The 27,267-nt window shown below is 32.0% G+C and overlaps 1 protein-coding gene across 2 annotated transcripts in view; it reads left to right on the top strand.

Moving 5' to 3' along the window:
- The window catches only part of LOC145291263 (ubiquitin carboxyl-terminal hydrolase 47-like), a 173,713-nt gene that overhangs the window by 85,367 nt on the left and 61,079 nt on the right, over positions 1–27,267 (top strand). For both annotated transcript variants that reach the window (XM_080136872.1, XM_080136873.1), the window contains exons 6-14: positions 4,915–5,011; positions 7,959–8,037; positions 10,354–10,420; positions 12,484–12,623; positions 16,316–16,405; positions 17,250–17,345; positions 22,974–23,071; positions 25,618–25,799; positions 26,884–26,981. In XM_080136872.1, the coding sequence (XP_079992998.1) occupies positions 4,915–5,011; positions 7,959–8,037; positions 10,354–10,420; positions 12,484–12,623; positions 16,316–16,405; positions 17,250–17,345; positions 22,974–23,071; positions 25,618–25,799; positions 26,884–26,981 (947 nt within the window). The remainder of the gene's footprint in view (positions 1–4,914; positions 5,012–7,958; positions 8,038–10,353; positions 10,421–12,483; positions 12,624–16,315; positions 16,406–17,249; positions 17,346–22,973; positions 23,072–25,617; positions 25,800–26,883; positions 26,982–27,267) is intronic.

Genomic DNA, 27,267 nt, shown 5'->3' with positions numbered 1-27,267 from the left:
GGAAAAGACGTACTCTCAAGTCACTTCAAGTTGTATATCATCCAACATCACTAACCAAGATTCCAAATATGAAATACTAATAAACAAATTGTTACAATTGGGACCAAACGACTGGCCCAAATTTATAAATGAAATCAAACCAAACATATCAAAAATTAATCATCCCATTAAATCATCAACTAATGTTACCAATAAAACAAATTCGCAACCGAAATCAGAACATCCAAAAAAATAAAGTCTATCAAAAGAAAAACCACAAAAATTACCAGTACGTCGTGCAGATGCTGAAAAAGATGAAACTAAGAAACACAAAATCAGTTAAAAGAAAGACCACACAGGTCACCAATACGTCTTTCTCGTGGTGAAAAAAACACACTTGAAAAACAAACAAAAGATACATCTACCAAAAAACAAAATAATATAAAGAAATTACCACAAACAGAAGCCACTACTAATACTACAAATAGATTTACAGAATTAGAAGACCTGGAAACTGAAGTTACTCCTCAAACAAAAAAAAATCATGAATTACAAGATAATCCAATGGAATTGCTGTGGATTGAAACGAAGGCTATAGCGAACAAATTAGCCAAAACATTTTCAGAGAATTCTTCAAAAAACTATAACAAAGAATTCCAAACCATCAAAAAAAATATCGAAAAGTACAAGCTAAACTTCAATTCCAAAAACTTTGAAGAATATAATAAACCTTTTTCAATAAGAGAATTGGAAAATTCCATAAACAAATCACACAACACAGCCGTAGGACCAGATGAGGTCCATTAGTTTTTTGAAAATACTTCCAAAAACTTCATTGGAACTTTTACTAAAAATCTACAATGACATCTGGATAAAAAAGAAGTTCCCAGAATCTTGGAAACATACAATGATTATTCCAATACCAAAACCAGGAAAATATTCTTCAGATCCTGGAAATTATCGACCAATTTCACTAACAAGTTGTATGTGCAAAACATAAGAGCGAATGGTAAACCATCGCCTAATTTGGTATTTAGAAACAAACTAATAACCAATGCACAGTGTGGTTATCGTAAAAATCGTAGATGTCTTGACCATTTGGTCAACTTAGAATGCTATGTCAGAGAAGCCTTCATAAGAGTGGAACACGCCACAACTGTCTTTTTCGATCTAGAAAAAGCTTATGATACTACCTGGAAATTCGGAATTATGAAAGATCTATTCGACTTTGGACTTAAAGGTAGTCTTCCCGAATTTATTCAAAATTTTTTTAACGAACAGAACCTTCAAGGTACGCATAGGGTCTACTCTAAGCGATATAAATAAACAGGAAGAAGGTGTGCCACAGGGTAGTATACAATCAACAACCCTATTTAATATAAAAATCAACAACATAGTAAAGGAACTTACTCCTGACATAAATAGAACATTGTACCTGGATGATTGTTCTATAAGCTATCATTCCAAGCACATCCATACTATTGAAAGAAAATTGCAACCCAGTATAAACAAAGTGAATAAATGGGCAAAAGAAAATGGTTTTAAATTTTCAAAAACTAAAACTAAATAACATTCATTTTTGCAATCAACACACATTACACAATGATCCCAAATTACAACTCGATAGAGAAGATATCCCCTTTGTTGATGAATACAAGTTTTTAGGAATGGTTTTTGATAAAAAACTAAATTTTATTTCCCACATAAACTGTGTTAAAAAAAATGTAATAAAGCACTTCAACTTCTGCGTGTTGTAGCTCATACAAACTGGGGAGCTGACAGGCAGACCTTGTTAAACCTGTACAGATCACTAATTCGATCAAAAATTGACTACGGCAGCTGTATATACCAAGCAGCAAGAAAATCCTTTAAAATTTTAAATCCTATTTACCATACAGGACTGAGACTTGCACTGGAAGCTTTCAGAACATCTGCAGTAGAAAGTTTGTATGCCGAAGCAAATGAGCCTCCACCTAACCTCAGATATAACAAATTAGCACTGTTATATTATACAAAATTGGAGGCAGATCCCGACAATCCTTCGCACGACTGCACGTTTTATCCCAAGTATAAACATTTATTTCAACAAAAAGTAAAAGCCATTAAAACATTTGGCCTACGACTGGAACTCATTATTGAAGAAGCAGAGATCCCGATAACAAAAATTCACAAAACATTTACTTAAAAAATACCTCCTTGGAACATTATAGTACCAAAAGTTGACTTAAGTCTTACCAAACACTGCAAGGGAAAAACTCACCCTCTTGTTTATCAAGAAGAATTTGAACAAATCAAATACAGTTATCCTAAACATGCATACATCTTTACGGACGGCTCAAAACAGGTTGATGCAACAGGCAGAGCAGCTATATATAATAAAAAGATTAAAAAAAAAAAAAAAGCATCTCTTGAAAGAAACCTCAATCTTTAATGCAGAGGTTTGTGCAATAGATTTAGCACTTGATTTCATCTCCAGGGATAACAAAATAAAATATATAATTTTCTCCGACTCGCTATCAGCTATAACAGCAGTAAAAACACAAAAGTCTAACAAACCGTTGTTAGTAAAACTAAAGGCTAGAATAAGCAAATTTTTAAAAACAAAAGAAATTGTGCTCTGCTGGATACCTAACCACATCGGTGTCAGAGAAAACGAATTGGTAGACACAGCAGCAAAAGCTTCTCTGAATGAAAATCAAGATGAAAACTTTAAAGTCCCCTATACGGATTTAGAAAAAAAATAAATGAATGCATTAAAAACCAATGGCAAATTTATTGGAATGGTTACACTAACAATAAACTATATGCCATTAAACAAACAATTGGTAACTGGGAACAGCATTCCAGGAAAAATAGAAAGAGGTTTTATTAACGAGATTGCATATAAGTCACACATACCTAACCCAATCATATTTACTTAAAGGAGAAGACCAGCCAATGTGTATTGCATGTCAGGTTCTGCTGACGACAAAACATTTTCTTACTGAATGCATTGTTTTTCTGCCTATAAGACAAAAATATTACAAAGACAGCAATGTAAAAGAACTTTTCAAAAACATAAAAGTCGAACACATAATCGATTACCTTAAAGAAATTTGTATAAATACAAAAATATAAGTTTTCATATACATATGAATAAGCAAGACAATTAATACAAATCGATACTAATTAGTATTTCCAAACTAATCCTTTGAACATTTAATATACATAAGTATAATTAAATAAAATTTTACTTTCTTATACAAATTAACACAAACGCAACTGCACCTTAGTAGTAAATACTTACTAATACAAATTTAACACACGTAATGAAAATTTATTTTAAATATTTTTACGCAAATATATAACACTTTTACACAAACGCAACTACACCTAAGTAGCAAATATTTATCACAAATTTACATACATAATGCAAATTCATATTAAATTTTTTTTATTTATTGCAAATTTATTTGCATGTTAATACATTTCATGCATTTACTTTTTTTAAATTTTGTATGAAAACGTTTACGAATCTAATTAAATTTTAATGCAAACTATATTTCAACTATAAACATATTTATTCACATATTTTTGTTTATAAATAAAAAAAAAATATTTAAACACTAAACCACGACTTGGCATAAAATAATACAACAAGGATGGACATGCTGTTAAACAAAAAAAAAAAAAAAAAAAAATCGTGACCAGACACACACACAGATATTCAGCTTTATATTATAGATATATAGTCATCGACATACAGTAGTGTTTTGCTGTTTCACAGCTCATCAGTGCGGCTAGACAAGCAACTACCTCATGCCAGGATCGAAAACCGATCGCCTAAACGACAGTCAGGGCTTCTAACCATTGCGCTATACGGCTGCTACTATGCGGGCAGTGAATTAACAATGTTTTGACATTGTTCAAATACCTAAGCTCAATTTGTTTACACAAAGAGCATTGCTTCATATGCTAATGGTAGTTAGTGAACAAATAAATGACAAAAGTCTATAATCCAGATTTTAAGATGTTGATCATCTTACCATTTATTTTTTTCAAATACATTGACATACACAATTCTGTACAGCACCTGTTTCTTAGCACAAAATTATTCATGTAATTATAACGATTCTTGAATTTATTTTAGCCTTAACTCATCAGAAGAAAAAGCACTTACCAATTTTAAAAGAAAATAAAGGCATATGGGCATGATTACAAAATCTGAAAATTGGGAAAGGAAAGTATCTGTTTTCATTTTATGATGGCATAATAAAATAAAATTTTGTAATCATTTATTTTCTTTTAAAATTGATGAGTGCTTTTTCTTCTGATGAGTTAAGGGTGAAATAAATTCAAGAATTGATATAATAATTACATGAATCATTTTGTGCTATGAAGCAGGTGCTGTCAAGAATTGTCCATGTCAAATATACTTGCAGCATTATTTGATTTTCCAATGTTTTCATTTTAACCTTAGAAAATAATGCTTTCAACGATGTGACTTGCTCCTATTCAAATTGTGGATTTAATATCATTACCCAAATTAAGGAAAGGAAACATATTTTGCAAAGTCATCTATGATTAAGGTGGATTCCGCTGAAAGTCTCAGAAAATAAAAATGATTTTTATTTTTCATATATTAAAAATAATAAAAAATACAGCATTACTTGATTTTCCAATGTTTTCATTGAAGCCTTAGGAAATAATGCTTTCAATGATGGGCTTGTTCCTATGTGACACATCATCCAAATTTAACTCAAATACAACTGTGGAGAAGATTAGATGTTCAACTTTCTCTTATTACAATCGCTCATGGATTTAACATCATCAAAATAAGAAGAAAATATATGGCATTACTCGGTTTTTCAAAGTTTTCATTTTAACCTTAAAATATTTGTTTTTTCTCTAAAATCCAAATTGTAAATGTTTCATAATTTTTCTTTTCTTTTTCAGGATTTGTTGGTCTTGTAAATCAAGCCATGACTTGTTATCTGAACAGTCTACTGCAAACCTTATTTATGACACCGGAATTTCGAAATGCTGTCTATAGGTTAGTAATATCAGTGCATATTTATTTTATAAAATGTCTTTCCTCATTTCGTGTGTGTGTATATATATATATAATATTTATTTTTCACAGCCGAACCAACATCGCTGTCTACAAGAGCCAAGAAAGCCAACAAACCTTTGTTGGCTTTTTTGGCTCTTGTAGGCTGCGACGTTGGTTCAGCTGTGGAAAGTAATTATATATTCTCTCACACTTTCTGAATATATATATATATATCTTTATAATATACCTTTATCAAAACTGCTATTATTATTCTCTCTGTTTCTCTCTATATATTTATATTATATGGGAGTTTACTGTCCACTCGAGGATAAGGGTTAATGAGTGTACGGTTGTCAGTGGGACAATATTGTAATCGTTAGTAGTGGAAATTTGGTAAATTGGATTACTTACTCATCAAGAACTTGTTCATGTTGGGCTTGAAGACGACCATGTTGTAGTCAGCTGGAAAAGCAGGGAAACTGGAGAGAGTTCTGCAGGTGTGCAGTTCTAAGAAAGAAGCTTTATTCATGGAATCTACATTTAGGTTTAGATACCAATAAAGAGTGGAGGAAATTATTGATAGTGGTTTCAGCTAGACAAGTATTTTTGTGAAAGTTTGGAAAGGAGGGAGGGGCATAGATTTCAGCTCAGACAAGCGCTTGCCATGAAAATAATGATTAAGCAGAGACAGGCTTGCAACGTCTTTTCTGTGGGAAAGAGGTTGCAGGGAAGAGAAAAGGAGATCCCCCCCCCCACTAGGCTATGAAGTCTATTTTGAACTTTGTCAAGGCAGGATAAGGTGCTTCTAGTGGCAATAGTACTCCATTCTAGGATGTACTGGGTTCTTATACAGGTAGAGAATTGCATCAGCAGTGAAATATCTACTGGAGCAGTAGAATTATCCCACCATTTTTCCAGCAACCTTGGCAATGGATTTGATGTATGTGTTCCATTTCAGATCAGGAGTAAAAGTCAAACCCAGAAGCTTGTCAAAACATGGAGCTATTCAATTGAAGCCAGATGGGGATCAGAACATTGATGTAAAGATAGAAACTTGGTTCTAGATGCATTACAATTAATCGATCACCTCTTTCCCGATTACACCATATGCTCAGATCAAAAGAGAGAATCAGAGAGAACTTGGTCATTTACGGCCTTTGAAGTGTAGTGTCATCAGCATAAATGTCTACGAAGGATCTTAGAATGTGATTCGGAAGATCATTGATGTAGATCAGGAAGAGAGTTGGGCCCAGGATGGACCCCTAAGGGACTTCAGCATTAATACTGTGAGCTTCTGATTTCTGTCCATCAACCACTACTCTTATGAGACTATAAGAGAAATAATTTAATAATTGAGAAGACATTTCCAGCTATACGATAGCTGGAGATCTTGTGGATTAGACCTTTATGCCATACCCTATCAAAGGCATTTGATATGTCAAGAGCAATTGCCCTAGAAAGGAAGCCTCTATTGAGTTTCACTAATCTTATGAGATATAACTGTTAGCACATCTGCTGTAGATCTAGCAGAACAGAAAGCATATCACATGTCTCTGAGGAGGTTATTTTTGCTGAGGTGGTTGACTACTTTTCTATTTAAGATTCCAGTAACTTATTCATAATACACAGGAGACTTATTGGTCTGTATTGAGAGGGAGATGACTGATTACCTGAATTTTTTAATTTTTAGTGATTTTAATATTAAATGTATCCATTAAAGGCTGATTTTGATCTCAATCGTTTGAATTGAATTGTCTCCGTCTTTTATTATTTACGCTTAGTTCTTAGTGAAATTAATGCTTTTTGGAAAAGGTCCTGAAATGTGTATTTGGTCATTATTATCGGGTAGAATAAGAATATCATTAATATAGTGTATGTAAATAGAGGGTTTTATGTCACTAAATATTTTGTTTTCAAGGTTTGCAATATAGAATTTGCTACAAGTTTGGTCAAGAAGCAAACCCATTGAAACTCTGTTGATCTCAGTCAAAATTATGTAATGAATTTGAATTAGAATTGTAATAAGGATTCTTGACATAAGGTTTAACATCGTTATATCTTAATTTTAATCTTTGTAAGATGGCATGTAATTTGTGAAAAGCATTTCTGTTTGTAGGAAATTAATTTTACCTGTTCTAAATAAGTATTTTATCATATATATATATATATATATATATATATATATATATATATTAATATTAATGAAATCAAAGCGATGTAGTGTTTACCAGATATATGCAATGGTAAACTTCAAACTAATATAAATAACAGTTCTGCACAATGGCAAAAGAGTGCATTTAGGGCGTTACCAATCCTTTTTGCACTCTTTTGCCATTGTGCAGAACACGATCATTCATTTAATTTAGATCATGCGAAAATTGTAAAATATGTGATAGAGCTAAAAGCTGACTTTTAGAGTCAGCACTAATATTAAACACTAATACTATTATGCAAAGAAAGGGCTTCTACCATTCAGCCCCTAGTATAGGGAAAATAATAATCAAAGAACAAAATATAAAAAAAGATCCTGGTTTTCCTTAATCCTTAAATAGTTTAAACAAAATGAATAAGTTTAGAGAAAAAAAGTGTACTTATTTAACATATTTTTAAAAGTGTATATATATAGACATTGAACAATCCAACTTTCCCATACACGCACATAGTTTACTTCCCGATATGAGTATGGATTCTAACACTTTTTCCTTTTCATTTTCGTATGGTCTATGATCGTTTTCTTTTGCATTTTTCCTTTTAATATCCTGAAGATGTCTTCTGCAATAAGAACGAAACATTGATCATTTCATAAATTCATTCATTTCTTTTTTCAAAACAACATAACGTCTACCATTGCTGGTATTTTTATTTTATTTTTATGCATATATATATATATATATACTTATCAAAACTGCTATTATTATTTTCTGTCTCTATATTTTACTTGTTATAGGTGGGAGTTTACTGGTACGGAAGAAGAAGCTGTGAAGAGCATTCCTTATCAATTACAGAAATTGTTCTTAACACTTCAGGTAAGTTTCGTTGCTCCAACTACTTTTAGTGAAATTACTTAAATTATATCGTGATCATATTCTATCTGGAAGATTTCTATTGATCAAAGATTTGGAATTTGATTTTACTGAATTTGATGAATAGAAAGGCGCACTAGTTGGTATGATCTGAGAAATATCTCTGATTTGGGTTTGACCACCCAGAATTTAATTTTTCAACTTCAAGAAAATGATACTTCAAATAAAGCATTCCTTGCTGTGGTTTTGACCTAATTGAGTTTTGCCAAGAATAATGGTTAGCAAGATATGGAACCTGCTAGACATTAAGTTTTTTTTATGTTTATGGATTATGAAAAGCAATGGATGATGTACTCCTACTTTAACATTAAATATGCTGTTAATTCTAAAACAATCATAAGCATTTCTGTATACTGCTTGAACAACCTTTACCAACCTCTTGTTTGCCCCTAGTTTACCCAAAGTCCACCTGACATCCTCTCTTGGCACTCTGTCAAAAATATTCTTCAAAATTCACAAAATCAAAATGCAGTTTCTTATCAAAATACTTTTCTTGCATTTGTCTCTGAACAAATATGACACTAGTGGTACTTTACCCAGGCATAAAACCAAACTGCATTTTATCTAACTTATTTGCTACTTGGTTATTCTCTTAATCACATTCAGAACCTGAGCCATCAACTTTAAACCTCTCTAACTACCTTGATTTAGTGTTTTCCCTTGTAACAATCAGAATTGTACTCCGTTCTCAGTCTTTCTGGATAAACTCTTCTGTGATGATCTAATTTGACAAGTCTGTGATCATTTCAGTGCTGGTTTCAGCCACAGCCTTCAACATTTCTGCAACAACGCCTGAGAGACCTCCAGCCTTTATTCCTCAAAAATTAAAAAAATTTATTTTGGGGTATTATGAACCTGTATCTGTGTCTGTTGACTACATGGGCCATGACCACCTGCTAGTTATCTTTATCTGAATATCAGCATTTGGTTTTGATATTGGTTGTAGTGTCAATCATGTCTTAATCATCATGCTGTATCAAAAGCATTTCACTTTTAAACAAGATCACAATTCTAGCTTGAAACGAGCAACAGTCATTTATTTCGAGGCTACAATAACATTTAGCTTCTTTGCTGATTGACATGCCTGCAAAATGGACAAACATCTCTTCTAACTGCTCAATCCTTCTAATCCTTCCGCCCAAAGCCCCAAATATCTTCGTTTTCTCAAACCAAGCAGAGACCAATTAACCACTCCACCACTGCCCATTCCACTAGACTCTATATAGATATCACTTGGACTACACAAAATCATTCAAGATTCATTAGTTGTTAATCTATGGACATAAAAATTGACCAACCATTGTGGTTGCAATCTGGTTTAAACTTTTGTAAAATCTTAAGTTCTTCACAATCACAGTATATCTAAGATGACATCATTTCAAAGAGCCAGCCAATTTCTTGAATGGTCTAACCTTAAGCCAGATATTTTTCTGATCACTAGCCTGTCTTCTGCAGCGTGCATCTATGTACCGTACTAAACATGCAGCATTGCCCATCATTACAGTACTGTGTTTGCATATTAATCCTCTACTGTAATGTAATGATTATCTTGCACGAAAAAAGTAATCTTTTCCTATTGTCAGCTCTTAAGTTAAAAAGAAAGAAAACTGTTAACCAAACATACTTTTGACATGTAATGCTTTTGCTTTATTGGTGCAAATTCTGCAGAAATATAAAATTCTCAAAATCGATTGAAAATCAAGTCTTAGAAATTGAGTTTCATTAAAAAAATAAATGAATCCTGTCTTTAAACATACAAAGTTATCGTGTCTGATTTTCAAAGTCAGACCCAAATAGCATTGAAGCTAACAAATCAAATTTTGCTTGGAGTTTGCACAGGCTTCTCGATGATTACAACACCTAGATTGTCTACGGATGTCACAAAAAAGAAATAAATAGCAAGAACCTTTGATATACTTTCTTGTGAGGGAAATAGTTCACCGAAAATTATGGAAATTCATCTAGTAGTTTTGTTTTTATAAAATAAATTCAACTTTTAGCTGTACACAGAATATCGCCTGTTATCGGCAGCATTGTCAAAGTCAAGGGAGATGGAGATAATTCAAACCTTGCAGAGAAATCAACCTTTTTGTTTGTTTAATTTTGTTTAAATGCAAAAAGAGAAATGGATGAATTTCAGTAGATTTTGAATATCAGTATCCCAATAAGTACATCATATATTTTTTAAATCCAGGTGTAATTTAATATGAACATGTTTGAAATGTTTTTAATTTTCTTATGCATTGTAACTTTTTTCAGACCAGCAATAAACGAGCCACAGAAACAACAGATTTAACCCGGAGTTTTGGTTGGGACAGCAGTGAAGGTATTTTTTTTCTAATTTATTTTGATTATATTGCAGTGAACATCTAAGTACTTATGAATACAATTGTCTTACATTTTTTTATTATCCAATATGCAAGATAGTTCTCTTAAATAAAGCTGTTTCTATTTGATTTCTGCTTTCTGTTTAGCAGAAGTCTCGCCATTGTTATGTCAAGGAAAAGTCTCTTATTAATTTGTGTAATTCCAGTTTAAATTCTTTAGATTCTTTTTTTGGAATGGTTTTATTTTTAATCAAAATATATTTTACTTAAAATTTTTTTTTTTTTTTTTTTTTTTCAGAATGAGTTTATACAATAAATAATATTTTTAATGTTTACAGAAAAATAATAATCTTCATTTCTAATTGTATATTTTTTTAATGTCTTATAATAAAAACATTTTTAGTCTTTACAGTGAAAGTTTTTTTTTTTTTTTTTTTAAGTGTACATAAATAATATTTTACAAAATTTTTTTAAGATATATTTTTATTACTATTTAAAAAAAACAAAAAAAAACTGGAATTATATAAGTATTAATCAGCAAGGACTTTTCCGTGGAATACACCAGTGAGACTTTTGCTAAATGGAAAGAGAAAATCCAAAAGAAATATCTATTTAACCTAACCCAAATTTGACTATGTAAATCGTGAACCAATTTTTTGTAAGAATCATTTTTATAGAATAATTCCTTTTTCCAAACTGTTTTTTTTTTTTTTTTTCTTACATATTTTGGACTCTAAAAATTGAATGCTACTTAAATGAATCGCTCTGGATTTAGAGTTAGTATTTGGGTTAATGAAGGATATTGGTCTCCCTGTGTGTCAAAATCATTCTCGGGGCATTTGACCCCCAAACTCACCCGAATGTACATGGGATTGATTTTTCACTTCTTCAAATGTATTTCATTCAAAAACAATTTCCTAATCTATATATATAAGTGAACGGTGTCTCTGTGTGTGTCTGTGTACATTTCCCTACGCAATAACTCTGTCAATTTTTAGTCTACAGACTCGAAATTTGATATACAGGATACTGAGATTTAGGAAAATCGGTGTGATCGGTTTTTGGCCAGAAATTTGGTGATTAAGGGGTCAAGAACTCTACCAAACTCCTCCGACAATTTTGGGTCTACGCACTTGAAATTTTAGATATAGGTTCCTTGGACATTGATCTAACTTAACTTGATTTGAGCCCAGAACAATAAATTTTAAGGGGTCATAATAGGGGTCAAAGTTAAAAAAAAATTGACCTCTGCAGTTTCTTTGAAATTACTCAGACAATTTCTGGTCTAAATATTTGAAATTTTACATAAAGGGTATTCAGAGATAGAGCAAGCTTTTTCATCAGTTTGGGTCGAAAATTTTTAGTTGCCAATATATAAATGTATGTATGTATGTCTGTTTGCATGTCTGCCTTACTTTCAATAGAGGCGACGGATTTTACCAAGATCAGTATCGTATTAAAGTTCGACCTTTCATACGACAAATATCGAAAATTGGCTAAAAACTTCCCTTCAACTAGGCACTTTTCTACAGGGGGGGGGGGTCACTTTTTTCGCCGATATTTTTGGAAGTTATCCTTTCCTTTAGATTGTCTAGCCTTAATTTTAAAAAATGTCGCTTCTGGTTTGGCGGTGGTCGTAACAGCATAAACGTTAGGTTTTAACCCGTTCTTTTCCTCCTTTGCGGTACGGGTTTGAGCCTGCCTTCCTACTACCACTTTTTTTTTTTTTTTTTTTTTTTTTTTTGCTCAACATACACATCCAAACACCCGGGCAACGCCGGGCTGAAATGATAGTTTATTAATAAAAATAATTTTCAAGTAAATTATTTTAACGTTTCTCATTTGCTAAACTAGAGAAGTCCTGAAAAATGTATTCATGAAGCAGCCAGATGGTGAAATGGTGGTTGCTTTTGTGCTACTGCAGTCTAATACAACTGTAAAACATGGTTGAAAACTTGTAATGTTACCACCTAACAAGTAAAAATAAAATGCAAAGTTGACTCATGAAAATTCTCTGAAATTCTAAGATTAACATTCTCTATTTTTGCCAATTTCTTTTCAGTGTGGCACCAACATGATGTACAAGAGCTGTGTCGAGTAATGTTCGATGCCTTAGAACAGAACTGGAAAGAGACTGATCAGGCCAACCTCATCAATCATTTATATCAAGGAAAGCTGAAGGATTATGTAAAATGTTTAGAGGTCAGGCATTTCTCTTTTTTTTTTTCTCTTTCATATAATCACGTCTCTTTCTCTCCATTTAATGCCGCTTTTCTCTTGTCCAAAGGTGAGATGTTTTTTGATATTTTGCAAGCTCTTTCCCCCAATTCTCACAGTTCAGCAGCTCAACTCTGTAGGGTCTTGTCTGATCACTTCTAAGTTTTGTTTCTGCGATTCAAAACATCCGAGCTTCTGCAATGATTTATCCAAGAAAATGACTGCTCTACATGACCATACCAATGCAACCGATTCGTCTTTCAGATATTTCTTTAGATGTTGAGCTCGATCAGTAATTATATATAAGAGGTATTTAAGAATATCAGGTGCTGCTTGGAAGTGACAGTAATATCATTTTTGTTAATACTAATTTTTATAATAAGGGATGACCTAGTAGACTTTGAAGCCTTGGTAAGGCAACTAATGTAGAAGAAAAAAGTCTGAAATAACACTAGTTTTTCTCAGTTTCTCAGCATTGTTTCTAGCGGTTTTAAATTTGTTTTCGTCATTGGATTTAAGTGATAGCTTGTCAAAAGTGTGGTGGAGATTATGCAATGCTCACTTCACTACAAACTCTTATCATACAAGCATCTTATCAAAGGATATCTATTATCTCTTGAGTCAGAAAAAGGCCAGTCATTCCAAATATTTTGTTCTAAATGTCAAATAAATAAAAATAAAATAATCAAAATCATCATTGGTTTAACATCCATCTTCTATGTTGGCATGTGTTGGACAACTTTCAGAAAATTGACTTTCAAACTAGTCTCTTTGCTCACATCTTTATTTCTCTTTCAAATTCATCCTTATCACTTATGTTTTTGTTGATCTTCCCCTGTTAATTGACCATGCTATCTCAAGTGTTTGACATTGACTAACCCAAAAACCCTCATCCTTTCTTCCAATGTGACCATACTAACAAAATCTTCTGTTTTGCATACATCTCCCTGTACTGTCAGGATTTTGACTTTCTCAGAAGTCATCAGAAGCATTTAGCCCAACGAAAACCCCAAGGAATGTTCACTGGTACGTAAGTGCAGTTCTAGGTGGTTCCGATTTCGGAACTCCTAAGAAAGTTTAGCAGCTTGGCTATGATCATCTATACAATGACAGTTTGTTGCGTGATTCTGGTTATTCCTTTTCCACAAGTGGTCTGCAAGTAAAAAAAACAAAAAAACAAAGGAAAGCAATTCAAAGTCTCCAAGGAAATAAGTGTGGCATGTGCCCCACGCTGTGTTTCTTTTAGATCCGTTGGCCACAACCTGTTCCCGGTGCTAGGATAGGTGCCTTTCCACTTGCTGTCTCCTGTAAGAAAATAACTCAAGTGGACTGTTCAGCTTGATAGTTAAGTTATAAATCCTGTAGACAATAAATAAAAACTCAAGTCGTCAGTTCTTATTTTTACAAGAATTTATTATCAAATAAAACTTAACTACAATGTTTTGTTATTATACAGTGAAACTAAATTCCAAATACATCTTTTTAACAATGCAAATATTTACAGTTGAATGTAACAATTAGTTTAAAAAAAAAATCTATCGGTGATGAACGATTTGTTTTTCCTTTCTCTCTTAGTAATCCCATCGTCTTGTGGTGATTGAGAGTGGGGGTTAGCGGGTGGTGTGGGGGAGGTGGTGTTGGCAGCTGGACGTTAGTTCAGACTCTGCCAAAATTTGCTCATCCTTGTATTTGTGTCGGGTATTTGTGCGTGTCTGAACCAGGGTTTTTTTTCCTCCCACCAATCAGTAATCATTACATAATAATCAATTCTTCATCAATTGGTCACTACCACATTACGTAATCATGCAATTTTCTAAGGACAAGTTCTCACGCTGAGCCAATTCTGGTCTTTGACATTGGGTTAAAAGGTCATCCCAACTTTCAGTGAACCCAAAACAATACTCACTAACATTCTCTTGGACTACATGGTTTGATTAGTCTCAAAATATTATCCATCTCGAATCTACTCAGCTGAAGTTATTTTTTCTTGTTTTAGTTTGAGTCATTGACCAAACAAATGAAGTCAGCAAGGCAATCAGGAATTGCCCTGGATTGTTCACATAATAAAAGTTTTAACTCTATAATATAAGTATTATAACCATTATTACTGTAAAATCCGACCACTGTGGGTGGTAAGGTCACAACTAAGTCTCTTAAGAATAACAGTGTTGTATAGTGGGGTATATATATAAACGAGTATATATTATTTACGTGTTGATATTCATGTATCATCTAGTGATTAGATTGTATGAGAGTGTATATACATGTCACAGTCACCTATATGACGTGTATATATGTGTTCATCTATGACCGTCTATCATTGTGATTGTCTAATTTAGAGTTCATTGTGTGTATGTATATTTAATTACAGTTTATAACTAGACAAGAATAAACATAAATATCTTTACAACACGAAGGACGAATAACACTTATTTGGAGGTTTTTCATCAGCCAATGGAGAAACATACCTGATCCATCTTTGGTCTTTATCTGACAGATCCTCAGAAAAGCTGCAAATGATTTGTACAACTCTTAAGTTTTGGTGGTATTTACAGCAGCTTTATTTTCCAAACCTTTTCCCCATTAGAAAACTGCAACACTGGTCCTAGACTTTTACATTCGCCATTTTCCCCCTACTTGGAGCCATTACTGTCCGTAGACGGTCTTTCTCTTTCTGGCTACTGACTTGGTCTGTTTTCTCTGACTCCCAACTCTTGACTAACTGACACATGTCTTTCAAGCTCTCCCCTAAGATTCACATCATCTTAAGTGACCTTTACGTCAGACACTAGAGGTCAGACCTATTTCTAAATTATTGTTTGTGTTCTAACATTCTTTTCTATTAAAACATTTTAACATAATTTTATTTGTAAATATTTATTTCTCTATGATAACATTCTTTCTAACATTCTATTTTTACAAATATTAATAACAATTATAATGATTGTTGACCAGCACACCTTTAGGCATTGCTCAGCCAATATCTTACAACAGTACACATCCTTCATATCATTCTTGCATCATTTCTTTCTGTGCAACTCATCTTCTCCACTGATTAGGTTTCACTTCCATACATCATCACACTACATACACATTAAAAAAAAAACATTGTCAAATTTAAATATGAGTAGCTTTGTTACATCTTTGAAAACATTATTTCATAAGATTGATTTGAAAATTTTAGAAAATCAAATGTTAATTTTATTAAATGATTAAAAATGACTAAAATCATTTTATTTTTCTGAAACTTTTGGTGTAAGATGCTTTTCAAAGAAGACTTATTTATTTTTTTCATGCACATTATATTTAAAATTTGCACCAACCATGCAAACACATACATTTCAGACTTAGAATAACTGTCAATAATATCGGATGTATATTTTTTTTCTTTCCAAAAGGGGTTGACCTCTGAAAGTAAATACCATTAGCAAAATGTGAAAGAAAAAAGCAAAATGGCAGACTTATACCAAAAGTTTCAGAAAAAATGATTTTAATCTTTATTTATTAGATAAAATATTTTAATCTTTAATCATTAGATAAAATATTTTTACAGCATTTGATTTTCTAGAAATTTCAAATTGCCAGATTTGTTTTTCCTTCTAATCTGTTTATTTTTTTCTTCATCCCGTGGATATTTTGCTGATGTTTCCTCTCCTTTTCATCATCAACACATGCAGTGTTCATATGAAAGTGCTCGCATCGATGCCTATCTGGACATACCCCTCGTTATTCGACCATTTGGTGCTAGCCAGGCATATGGAAGTGTGGTGAGTAGTTCTTTTATATTCACAAAGCTTGGCTCATAATTTCTGTATTAATGAAATAATACAATCACTTTATATGTGGCTATGTGTAGTATTTATCGTATCAATAAAACTTTGATAATTGCAAATTAAATTTTTTTATTTACTATCAATCAGCTATGTATATAAAAATAAAGAATATAAAACATAACTTAATTTTAACAATTTTATTAAAAAAAAAAATTAGGTTCTTGTTCAGAATTCGTCCTATATTAAAAAGCAAAAATAAAAACAATCTGTATGATGTATGTACCTATAACAAAACAAAAATATCATATTCCAAAATTCACATAAATTCATCAAGTAGTTTTATCTTTATAAAGAAAATTAAGCATTACACCATTACAACATAAATCTAGTAAGCATGACTTACTGTCAAGTTATTGTTTTTTTTTTTTTTTTTTAGATTTTTTCAAAATGGCAAGCAAGATGATCATTTCTCTAATACTCATGAAATTTGATTTTCTTTAAAAATCAAACTACTTAATCAATTTATATGATTTTTGGAATATATGTTCATTTTGTCATACAGATTTTTCTTGATCTTTTTTTGAATATAGAGTGAATTCTGAACAAGGACCATTATTATTTAAGTATGAAACTATCATCCATTTCTACTTTAATGAATTATTTTTTATATAAATCTTTTGTGAAAATATTTAAACTTAAAATACATTGGATGGTTTTTAAATTTAAAAATATCTAATAGTATTGACTAGAATGTGAATATTTGAAAATTTTTAAGCCAATAAACGCACATTAATAAATCCCTCCCCCCTCTTCCGTTTCCATTGCTCTTTATTTTCAGGAAGAAGCATTAACGGCCTTTGTCCAGCCAGAAATCCTTGTTGGTTCTAACCAGTATTTTTGTGAGAAATGTGGCAAGAAATGTGATGCACATAAGGTATTTTAGAATTCAATCTGCACATTTTGTTATTCTATTTTTGATTTGGAACTAAAATTCATACACAGATACACAAGATTGCACAATTTTGAACTCTTAAAATTTTCTTTTTTTTCTTTATTTTTCCCCTCCTTTTTGCATCCTATATTGTGTAGATTTGATTTTTATTCCTTTTCCTTGTTTTACTCTTTTTTTTCCTTTTTCTTGTTTCAGTTTTTTCCTTTTTCTTTTATCCACTTTCCTACTTCTCTTTTAACTTTTTCCTTTTTCGTGTTTTCCTTTTTCACTTTTTCATTTTCCTTTTTTCACTTGTCTTTTTTCACCCTTTTTTTCTTTTTTCACTCAGTTTTTTTCTTTTTTCACTTTTCTTTTTTTTCACTCTTTTTTGTTTTTTTTCACTTTTTGTTTTTTTTTCACTTTTTGTTTTTTTTTCATTTTTCTTTTTTTCACTTTTTTTCACTTTTCTTTTTTCACTTTTCTTTTTTCACTTTTCTTTTTTCACTTTTCTTTTTTCACTTTTCTTTTTTCACTTTTCTTTTTTCACTTTTCTTTTTTCACTTTTCTTTTTTCACTTTTTTCTTTTTTCACTTTTTTCTTTTTTCACTTTTTTCTTTTTTCACTTTTTTCTTTTTTCACTTTTTTCTTTTTTCACTCTTTTCTTTTTTCACTCTTTTCTTTTTTCACTCTTTTCTTTTTTCACTCTTTTCTTTTTTCACTCTTTTTTCTTTTTCACTCTTTTTTCTTTTTCACTCTTTTTTCTTTTTCACTCTTTTTTCTTTTTCACTCTTTTTTCTTTTTCACTCTTTTTTCTTTTTCACTCTTTTTTTCTTTTTCACTCTTTTTTTCTTTTTCACTCTTTTTTTTTTCACTCTTTTTTTTTTCACTCTTTTTTCTTTTTCACTCTTTTTTCTTTTTCACTCTTTTTTCTTTTTCACTCTTTTTTCTTTTTCACTCTTTTTTCTTTTTCACTCTTTTTTCTTTTTCACTCTTTTTTCTTTTTCACTCTTTTTTCTTTTTCACTCTTTTTTCTTTTTCACTCTTTTTTCTTTTTCACTCTTTTTTCTTTTTCACTCTTTTTTCTTTTTCACTCTTTTTTTCTTTTTCACTCTTTTTTTCTTTTTCACTCTTTTTTCTTTTTCACTCTTTTTTCTTTTTCACTCTTTTTTCTTTTTCACTCTTTTTTCTTTTTCACTCTTTTATCTTTTTCACTCTTTTATCTTTTTCACTCTTTTATCTTTTTCACTCTTTTATCTTTTTCACTCTTTTTTCTTTTTCACTCTTTTTTCTTTTTTTTACTCTTTTTTCTTTTTTTTACTCTTTTTTTCTTTTTTTACTCTTTTTTTTCTTTTTTTACTCTTTTTTTTCTTTTTTTACTCTTTTTTTTCTTTTTTTACTCTTTTTTTTCTTTTTTTACTCTTTTTACTCTTTTTTTCTTTTTTTACTCTTTTTTTCTTTTTTTACTCTTTTTTTCTTTTTTTACTCTTTTTTCTTTTTTTACTCTTTTTCTTTTTTTTACTCTTTTTTTTTACTCTTTTTTCTTTTTTTTACTCTTTCTTTTTTTTCATTCTTTCTTTTTTTCATTCTTTTTTCTTTTTTTCATTCTTTTTTCTTTTTTTCACTCTTCTTTTTTTCACTCTTCACTCTTTTTTCACTCTTTCTTCACTCTTCTTTTTTTCACTCTTTCTTCACTCTTCTTTTTTTCACTCTTTCTTCACTCTTCTTTTTTTCACTCTTTCTTCACTCTTCTTTTTTTCACTCTTTCTTCACTCTTCTTTTTTTCACTCTTTCTTCACTCTTCTTTTTTTCACTCTTTCTTCACTCTTCTTTTTTTCACTCTTTCTTCACTCTTCTTTTTTTCACTCTTTCTTCACTCTTCTTTTTTTCACTCTTTCTTCACTCTTCTTTTTTTCACTCTTTCTTCACTCTTTTTTTCACTCTTTCTTCACTTTTCTTTTTTTCACTCTTTTTTCACTCTTTCTTCACTCTTCTTTTTTTCACTTTTCACTCTTTTCTTTTTTTCACTCTTTTCTTTTTTTCACTCTTTTTTTCTTTTTACTCTTTTTTTCTTTTTTCACTCTTTTCTTTTCACTTGTTTTCACTTCAGTCATTCTTTTTTATGTTTACTTTTTTTTCACTCTTTATTTAAAATTTTTTTTCTTTTTTTTTTATTCTTCATTCATATGAGCACAAAATGTAGGACGAAAGAGTAATCAGTAAAATTCACTTGTATCAATATAAAATTGCAAAAAATACCATAAAACTGATTTATATTTTCAATTAAAATCTATTTGATAAATTTTTTTCCTAATTTTTGGTGTAAATGTTTACTTTTGCATGATACCAGAATCTATCAGTTCTGTTAATCTATTTTGAATTACCATATTTTATCTGTGTATTTCTTAACCATATTTAATCCTCAATTTAACCTAAAGCACTCATTGTAAGTTTTTTTGGCCCATGATTTATCAAAGAGGGACCTATGGTTTCAGTGGTGTCTGTGCATCCGTTAGTCTGGATGATTGGCAGATAACCATTAGTTTTTCCTGAAATTTTGCCACAAATTGTATTTCATTAAATAGATGTGCACAGTAAAAAAAAAATTTTTTGTGTAAATTCCCGTTGTGTTCCCAGGGGCTCAAAAGAGGTCGAAATGTTCCAAAATTGACATGTTTTGCCCCATAACTTTTGATTCATCCATTAGATTTTTCTGAAACTTGGCCTAAATATGGATCCTATTGTTCTTAATATAAATCCAGTATGGGTGATCCTGGCAAAATTCTGGTTCGCATCCTCAGGGACTTTCAGCGCTAAAAACGCCCCTTTTTGTGGCCCTTTTTTCATATTTCTCAAAAACTTGATATGTCTGACTATTTAGTGTTTTTTTCATGGTGGCCAACTCAAATATACATGTGTTAAGACCTGAAACTGCACTGTTATCCATTTTCACTGGAATTCACCATTCCCAGGAGTTCAAAAGGGGTCACAAATATCCTAAAATTTCAAAAAAAAATTACACTTTTTACCCCATAATTTTTGCCTAACCCATTGGATTTTTCTGAAACTTGGTGAAAATGTGAAGGCAACGTTGGCCCTTTGCATTTCTCACATTCATTATTTCTTCACTATTTTTTGTGGCGTCATCTCACATGCAGCATTAGAGGGGGACCATACATGTACAGCTTGTTTTAATAGTTTTCATCCCTAACAAGACATATCACCACTTGGACGTAAAGGGCTACTATTTGGGACCAGGCCTAGGAAAGGTTAACAAAATGTTAGTTTATGTTACATTTAAACTTTTTCATATCAGTACAGTCAGGGAAGCAGGTTGTAGGAAGAGAATTCCAAAGTCTAGCTGTTTGAGGGAAGAAACTAAAGCTCTGTCATTTAGGGACCTCAATAGTGAAGGGGTGAGATTTTGTTATTAAGCGGGTTTGTTGGTGATATTTAAGTCGAGAGGGCACAAGTGCAACAAATTCATCAGAGCACATTTTGTTAAAATATTTGTAAAACAGGCACAGAGATGCAACATTGGGGTGATGGGACAGGGGTTGGAGCTTAGTTGACAAAGTGGGGCGTATTAGATTTAAAACTCTTTTTTGGATCCTATCCAAGAGGGAGAGGCTAGTGGTAGATGCATCAGCCCAGATGTGGCAACAATACTTCATACATGGGTGAATGGTGGTACAGGATACTCTTAGGTGTGAGTACTCTTCTAGCTTGATAGAGAAACCCACTTTCTTTGCAGAAACTTTTGCAATGTATTTGTTCTAGCGCATATTGCCCGTGAATGTTAGGCTGAGGAGTTTGAAGGAAAAATTGTTAGGTAGGGTGTTATTTGTCATGGATATCGATGGTCTGAGAAGCATCTTGTAATTGTTAAATGAGAGCCGCTTAATCTTACAAACATTAAATATAACCATCCATTTGTAGCTCCTTTCACTACGGTCTAGAGGTCTTTTCTAATGATTCTGCCATTGTCTAAGATTAATGTACATCTGTACTTCCCTCATGCATGTTATAGAGCATTGTATCATCAGCAAATATCCATCTTTTTTTTTTCTACTACATAGGCATAACCACTTATCAAGACCCAGAGACCATTCGAGGATAAGGATTAAGAGTGTACAGTAGTCAATTGGACAATATAGTAATCGTTAGTAATGGAAATTCAGTAAATTTGTTAACTGAAGTGGAAGGCTCATCAAGAACTTGTTTACGTTGGACTTGAAGACAACCATTTTGTAGTCAGCTGGAAAGCAGAAAAATGGAAGAGAGTTCCACAAGTGTGCAGCTCTAAGAAAGAAGCTTTGTTCATGGAATCTACGTTTAGGTTTAGGCACAGATAAACAGTGGGGGGGATTATTGATAGTGTTTTCAGCTAGACGAGTGTTTCTTGTGAAAGTTTGGCGAGGGGGGTACCATAGATTGAAGCTCAGTCGAGCACTTGCCATGAAAATAATCATAAAGCAAACTCGCAACATCTCTTCTGTGAGATAGAGGTTGCAGGAAAGAGAAAAGGACATCTCCTATGAGGCTACAAAGTCTATTTTGAACTCTATCAAGGCAGGACAAGTCGTTTCTAGCAGCTCCTGCCCAGATGTGGCAACAGTACTCCATCCTTGGACGTACCTGGCTCTTATATAGATAAAGAATTGCATCCGCAGTGATCGATCTACTGGATCGATAGAAGGATCCCACCATTTTTCCAGCAGCCTTGACAACAGATTTGATGTACGTGTTCCATTTAAGATCAAGAGTAAAGGTCAAGCCCAGAAGCTTGTCAAAACATGAGACCTCTCCAAGACGAGAGCCATTCATTTCAATTGATGCCAGGTGGGGATCAGAACAGTAAAGATAGAAGCTTGGTTTTAGATGCATTAAAGTAACCAGCCACTCCTTTCCCCATTGTACCACGTGCTCAAGATCAGAGGAGAGAGAATCAGAGAGAACTTGGTCGTTTATGGTATTAGATGTGCTGCCATAGATGGTAGTGTCATCAGCATAAATGTCTATGAATGATTTAAGAATGTGATTTGGAAGATCATTAATGTAGCCTAGGATGGACCCCTGAGGGACTCCAGCATTAATACTGTGAGCTTCTGATTTTTGCCCATCAACTACTACTCTTATGAACCTATCAGAGAGAAATGATTTAATAATTGAGAAGACATTTCCAGCTATACCATAGCTGGAGATCTTGTGAAGTAAACCTTTATGCCATATCCTATCAAAGGCCTTTGATATGTCCAGCAATTGCCCTAGAAAGGTTTCCTTCATCGAGAGATTCGCTAATCCTATGAGCTATAACTGTAAGCACATCTGCTGTAGCTCTAGCAGAATGGAAACCATATTGTGTGTCACTAAGGTTATTTTTGCAAAATATCTCTGTTAATATTATCAGGAGGTTGTTTATGAATATCAGGAATAATAGTGGTCCAAGGATCGACTCCTGAGGCACTTCTGCGTTACGGTTATGCTGCTTGGATGTACGTACGGACTATAACTTTTCCATGTTTTTAACGGACTAAAATGTTTTTTATTTATTTATTTAATAGATTAATATTGTATATGATTTTGTACCATGAAGCCCTCTTTTCCTAAGTCAATTTTTGTTTTTCTTTTCAGGGTTTGAAGTTTGTGACTTTTCCATATCTTCTAACTTTACAGCTGAAACGATTTGATTTCGACTATAACACAATGCATCGCATAAAGTTAAATGATAGGTAAGTTGCTTCTTCATCAACCACAAGTATATTTAGTGTAATCTAATTGGTTGATAAAGTGAGGAGAGAGTGAGAGTATAAAATCAGAAAGAGTTGCAATGATTTAATTAGTGGTAGAAAAACTACTAAGAGTTAGGCATTTGCTGTTTCCCTTTTGGCCATGTTCATAGAAATGCTTGTTTAGCCTATAAAATGAACATAATAGAAATGTTTCCATTTTTCAAGCATGGTTGTAAATTTGGAAGGTAGAAAGATTCCTAAAATTTGACTCCAACTCCTGGAATTCCTAAATATCTGGTGTTGGATATGATTTTAAGACATCCAGTTGTGAGGCCTCATTTGAGATCTATGGGGAATGTGAAGTTGCCCTTTAGATAGCATTGCTGCTAGGTCCACTTTGGCCCAGTGTGGTAATACCTGTGTGGTGTGAGATACTGGTTTTTTGAATAAAAATGCATCAAACATTGATATTATTTTTCTGCAAAACTCAATCATGTTCTGAAAAGTCAAAAACATTTTTTTTCTACAAAACAGTCAAACTGCATAGCATGAATAAATATTTAAAAATATAAAGAAATTGAAGCTTAAAAAAGTAGTTTCCTCAAAACTACTAGCTTTGCATAAATAACCTATAAAGGTTTGATGTAACTTAAAACCAACCAACCTAAGGTTGACAAGAAAGCTCTTGCAGTTTTTATTTTAAAATTCAGATGAACATCTCTTGGCTCAAACAAAAATTTATTGATCGAAATAAGTACCATAAGAATCAACACACTTTTGCCACACTAAAGCAAGTGTATTTATGCCAGTAACGTCAAAATCTTACGTTCTGGTGGTGATGAATTCGCTAAAGGCGTTTTTGATATCGCCTAGCTTGTTGAAGCATTTCTCACGCAGAAAGTTGTCGAGATACTTGAAAAAGTGGTAATTGGTAGGTAAGAGGTCTGGAGAGTATAGCGGATGAGGCAGTTTCGTAGTCCAATTCGTTTAACTTCTGTAGGGTCAGTTTAGCAACATGTGGTTGGATATTGTTGTGGAGGAGAATTGTGCCTTTTCTGTTGACTAATGCTGAGTGTTGTTGTTGAAGTTTCTGATGCATTTTATCCATTTGATGACTACTTCTCTACCGTAATGGTTTCGCCTTCATTCAGAAAACTAATAGATGAGACCAGTCACAGACCACCAAACAGTCAGCATGATGTTCTTTTGGTGCAACTCTAGCATCGGGAAATGTCGTGGAGCTTCGTTGGCATCTAACCACTGAGCTGAGCATTGCCAGCTGTTGTAAAGAACCCATTTTTCATTGAAAGTCACAACCCGGTCGAGAAACGGGTCGCTCTTGTTGCGTAAAATACTTCATCGTGGGGTTTCATTTTGTTGTTGTTCAATTTGTGAGGCACCCATTTTTTTTTTTCTCTTTCTAATCACAAATGGTTGGAAATCGTTGTATACATCATGTCTAATTCAGAAGCTATTTTTAGAACAGTTTTGCGGGGATTGGCTTTGACTAAGATTCTTAATTGTTTTCAACATCTGATGGTTGACTACTATGCTCATTGTCTTCAAGACTCTTGTTGCTGCTGCAAAATTTTTCTTAAACCACCATTGTACTGTGCGTTGAGTAGCGGTTCCTGGGCCAAACGCTTCGTTAATATTGCGAGGTGTTTCAGCAGCTTTTCAGTCTAGCTTGAATTGAAATAAGAGAATTATGTGAATTTGCTTTGTTTCCATCTTGTATTCAACATTCTGAAAAGATATAATTGTTTTAAAACGATTGTAATTTAAATGATTAGATGGAGTGAAAAAGCTCCTTAAAATGATATAATTAGAAGAATTTAATGCATAGACTTGGGAACTCTGCATCCTGGGATGCATAAGGCAGTCAAAGTATACCATTGTTTTCAATCTGAACTCAGATCCACAGCTTTCTTCCAGCTTCTTCCCATTGCAATCAAATCTCTCCATTTTTTGCTTCCAGCTCATTATCGTTAGAATTAGATGTGAAAAGGATGGTAACAACTATTATTTATGTAGGAAATGTGTTATATGTGAAAGATAAAATCACAAAGCCACAAAATGAAAGATTTACACTGAATCACTATATATTTACTTCAGTGAATATGGGAGATTGAGAGGAGAAAATAATAACTGAGTAAGTATCCTGCTACTGCCTGTAAAGATGACTTGTTTAGAAGAGTACATATCCTCAGAAATATTATTGGAATTTAGGACAATAAATAAAATCAACTAAGAACATCCACGAAACTTACATATTGAATTTGTGACGTCCATGTTTGTATTGCTATAATGTTTTATATTAAATGGGAAAAATCGCCCTTGTTTTATTAATTATAGAGATATTTGTATATTTTTAATATTGTTTTCCTTATTTCTAACCCTGCAGATTAAATAAATTATCAGACACAAGAGTATATGATGAACAAGTTCTACTATTGCTTCTTCAATAATAAAGATGATCACAAACTATTTGTCATTTATCACCATAATTTTCTCAAGTTTTAATTGGATTTCTTTATCTTTCTCAGAATGACATTTCCAGAAATGCTTAATATAGACCACATGATTTCGGAATCTGGCTGCAGTAGTGTTGGTCAGTCTCAAGTGCCTGTAGCTAGTAATCATATGACTGAACAGCAAATACATTACTTGGATTCTGATGACCAAAGGGTCCCAGATTCTGATGTATATATTTCAACAGAGGATGAAGGTAAAGTTAATTTCTTTTTTTTTTTTTTTTTTTCTAATTTAGATCAATAATACTGTTGTAAATAGGTATATTTACTAAGAAATATGGCGTGGTTTGCTTGAAGCATTGTTTGACAGATAAAAGGTGTTTTTGAAGGCCTACAATGCAGGAATGTACAGTCATTGTGAGCAGATAGATAAATAAATAATTCAATAATTTTTTTATTTTTATTTATTTATCTGAATTTTTTTTTTTTATTTATTTATCTGAATTTTTTTTTTTTTTTTTCAACTGTGGACGGTATTTATTACATAGGGCCTTTCAAGTATATAACTCATCATCAGTGGAGAAACATATTCATTCTCTAGGCTGTCAGTTGTAAAGTGGCTGTTTGTTTAGATTTTAAATTTAAACGCTCAAAGTTTAAATAATTCTGTTATCTGTTAAGTGGAAGTAATTCTATTTTTTTTTTTTTTTAATACTTATCTATAGATTTATGATCAAGGGGAAGTAATTCTAAATTCTGTTTAAATATGGTTAAATCAAAGGAAAAATTATATTTATTCATTCACTCATTTGTTTAGCTTATGTTAGTTGTTAAGGTAGTTTTTTTTTTTTTTTTCCTGTATAAATTATCACTGAGGGGTAAAATTGCCCCAAAATTGTTTGTCCGTTTGTTTGTTCGCACTTTTCTCAATAACCACTCCTTGAATTTAAAAAAAAAAATTACACAAACATTAGTCATGGTAAAAGCTTGTTTTCGTTTTTTTCATTCCCTTTGCAAAACAAAAGCAATTTTCCTCCATAAAACCACCAAATCAATTGCCATGAATAAATATTTGAAGATATAAAAAACTTGAAGTATAAGAACTTTTTAAAATGACAGGATTTGGCATTAAATACCCTAAACAGGGTTGATATACTGTAAAATCAAAACAAAAACTAAGCAGACTGATAAGCCCCATGTACTAAAGTCATTTGCTTTTAAACTCCAACTATCCTGCCTTTACCCTTTCTCCTATCAGTATTTAAATAACTTTTCATGAAAGAAATTCACTAGTTTTTCACACTGTGTTAATATTTTTTTTTTTTTTTTGATTCTTAGAACTTCACTGTGAAAGTCCACAGAAGGCTCATGTTAGCTGTATGGATCCTATCGGCTCCACTGACGAGGAGAGAAATGTTAAAGAATGGAAATCAAATGTAAGGGTTTACTTCTACCTTCATTGGCTAATACGAAATGCAATACCCGTTTGAGAATTGATTCGTTTTATTGGAAACGTTTTAAGTGCAAATGTGTACATTCTAAAATACTGCAACGTGATAAAAAACACTAATATTACAAGAAAAAATAAAATGTACGTTTTTGAATTTATAAAATGAAGATTCCAAATATGTGTTATTTGGATTATTCAGACTCCTATTCTTATCTTGGATGTTCTCAGTATTTCAGCTAATCTAACCTCTGTTGAATTCGGAAATAAGCAAT

Source organism: Euprymna scolopes, chromosome 12 (genome assembly GCF_053919585.1).
Source record: "Euprymna scolopes isolate OS-2025 chromosome 12, ASM5391958v1, whole genome shotgun sequence".
In the NCBI taxonomy this organism is placed as follows: Eukaryota; Metazoa; Mollusca; class Cephalopoda; order Sepiida; family Sepiolidae; genus Euprymna; species Euprymna scolopes.
Note: the sequence above shows the minus strand (reverse complement) of the source record. Positions and strands in the feature narration are given on the sequence as shown.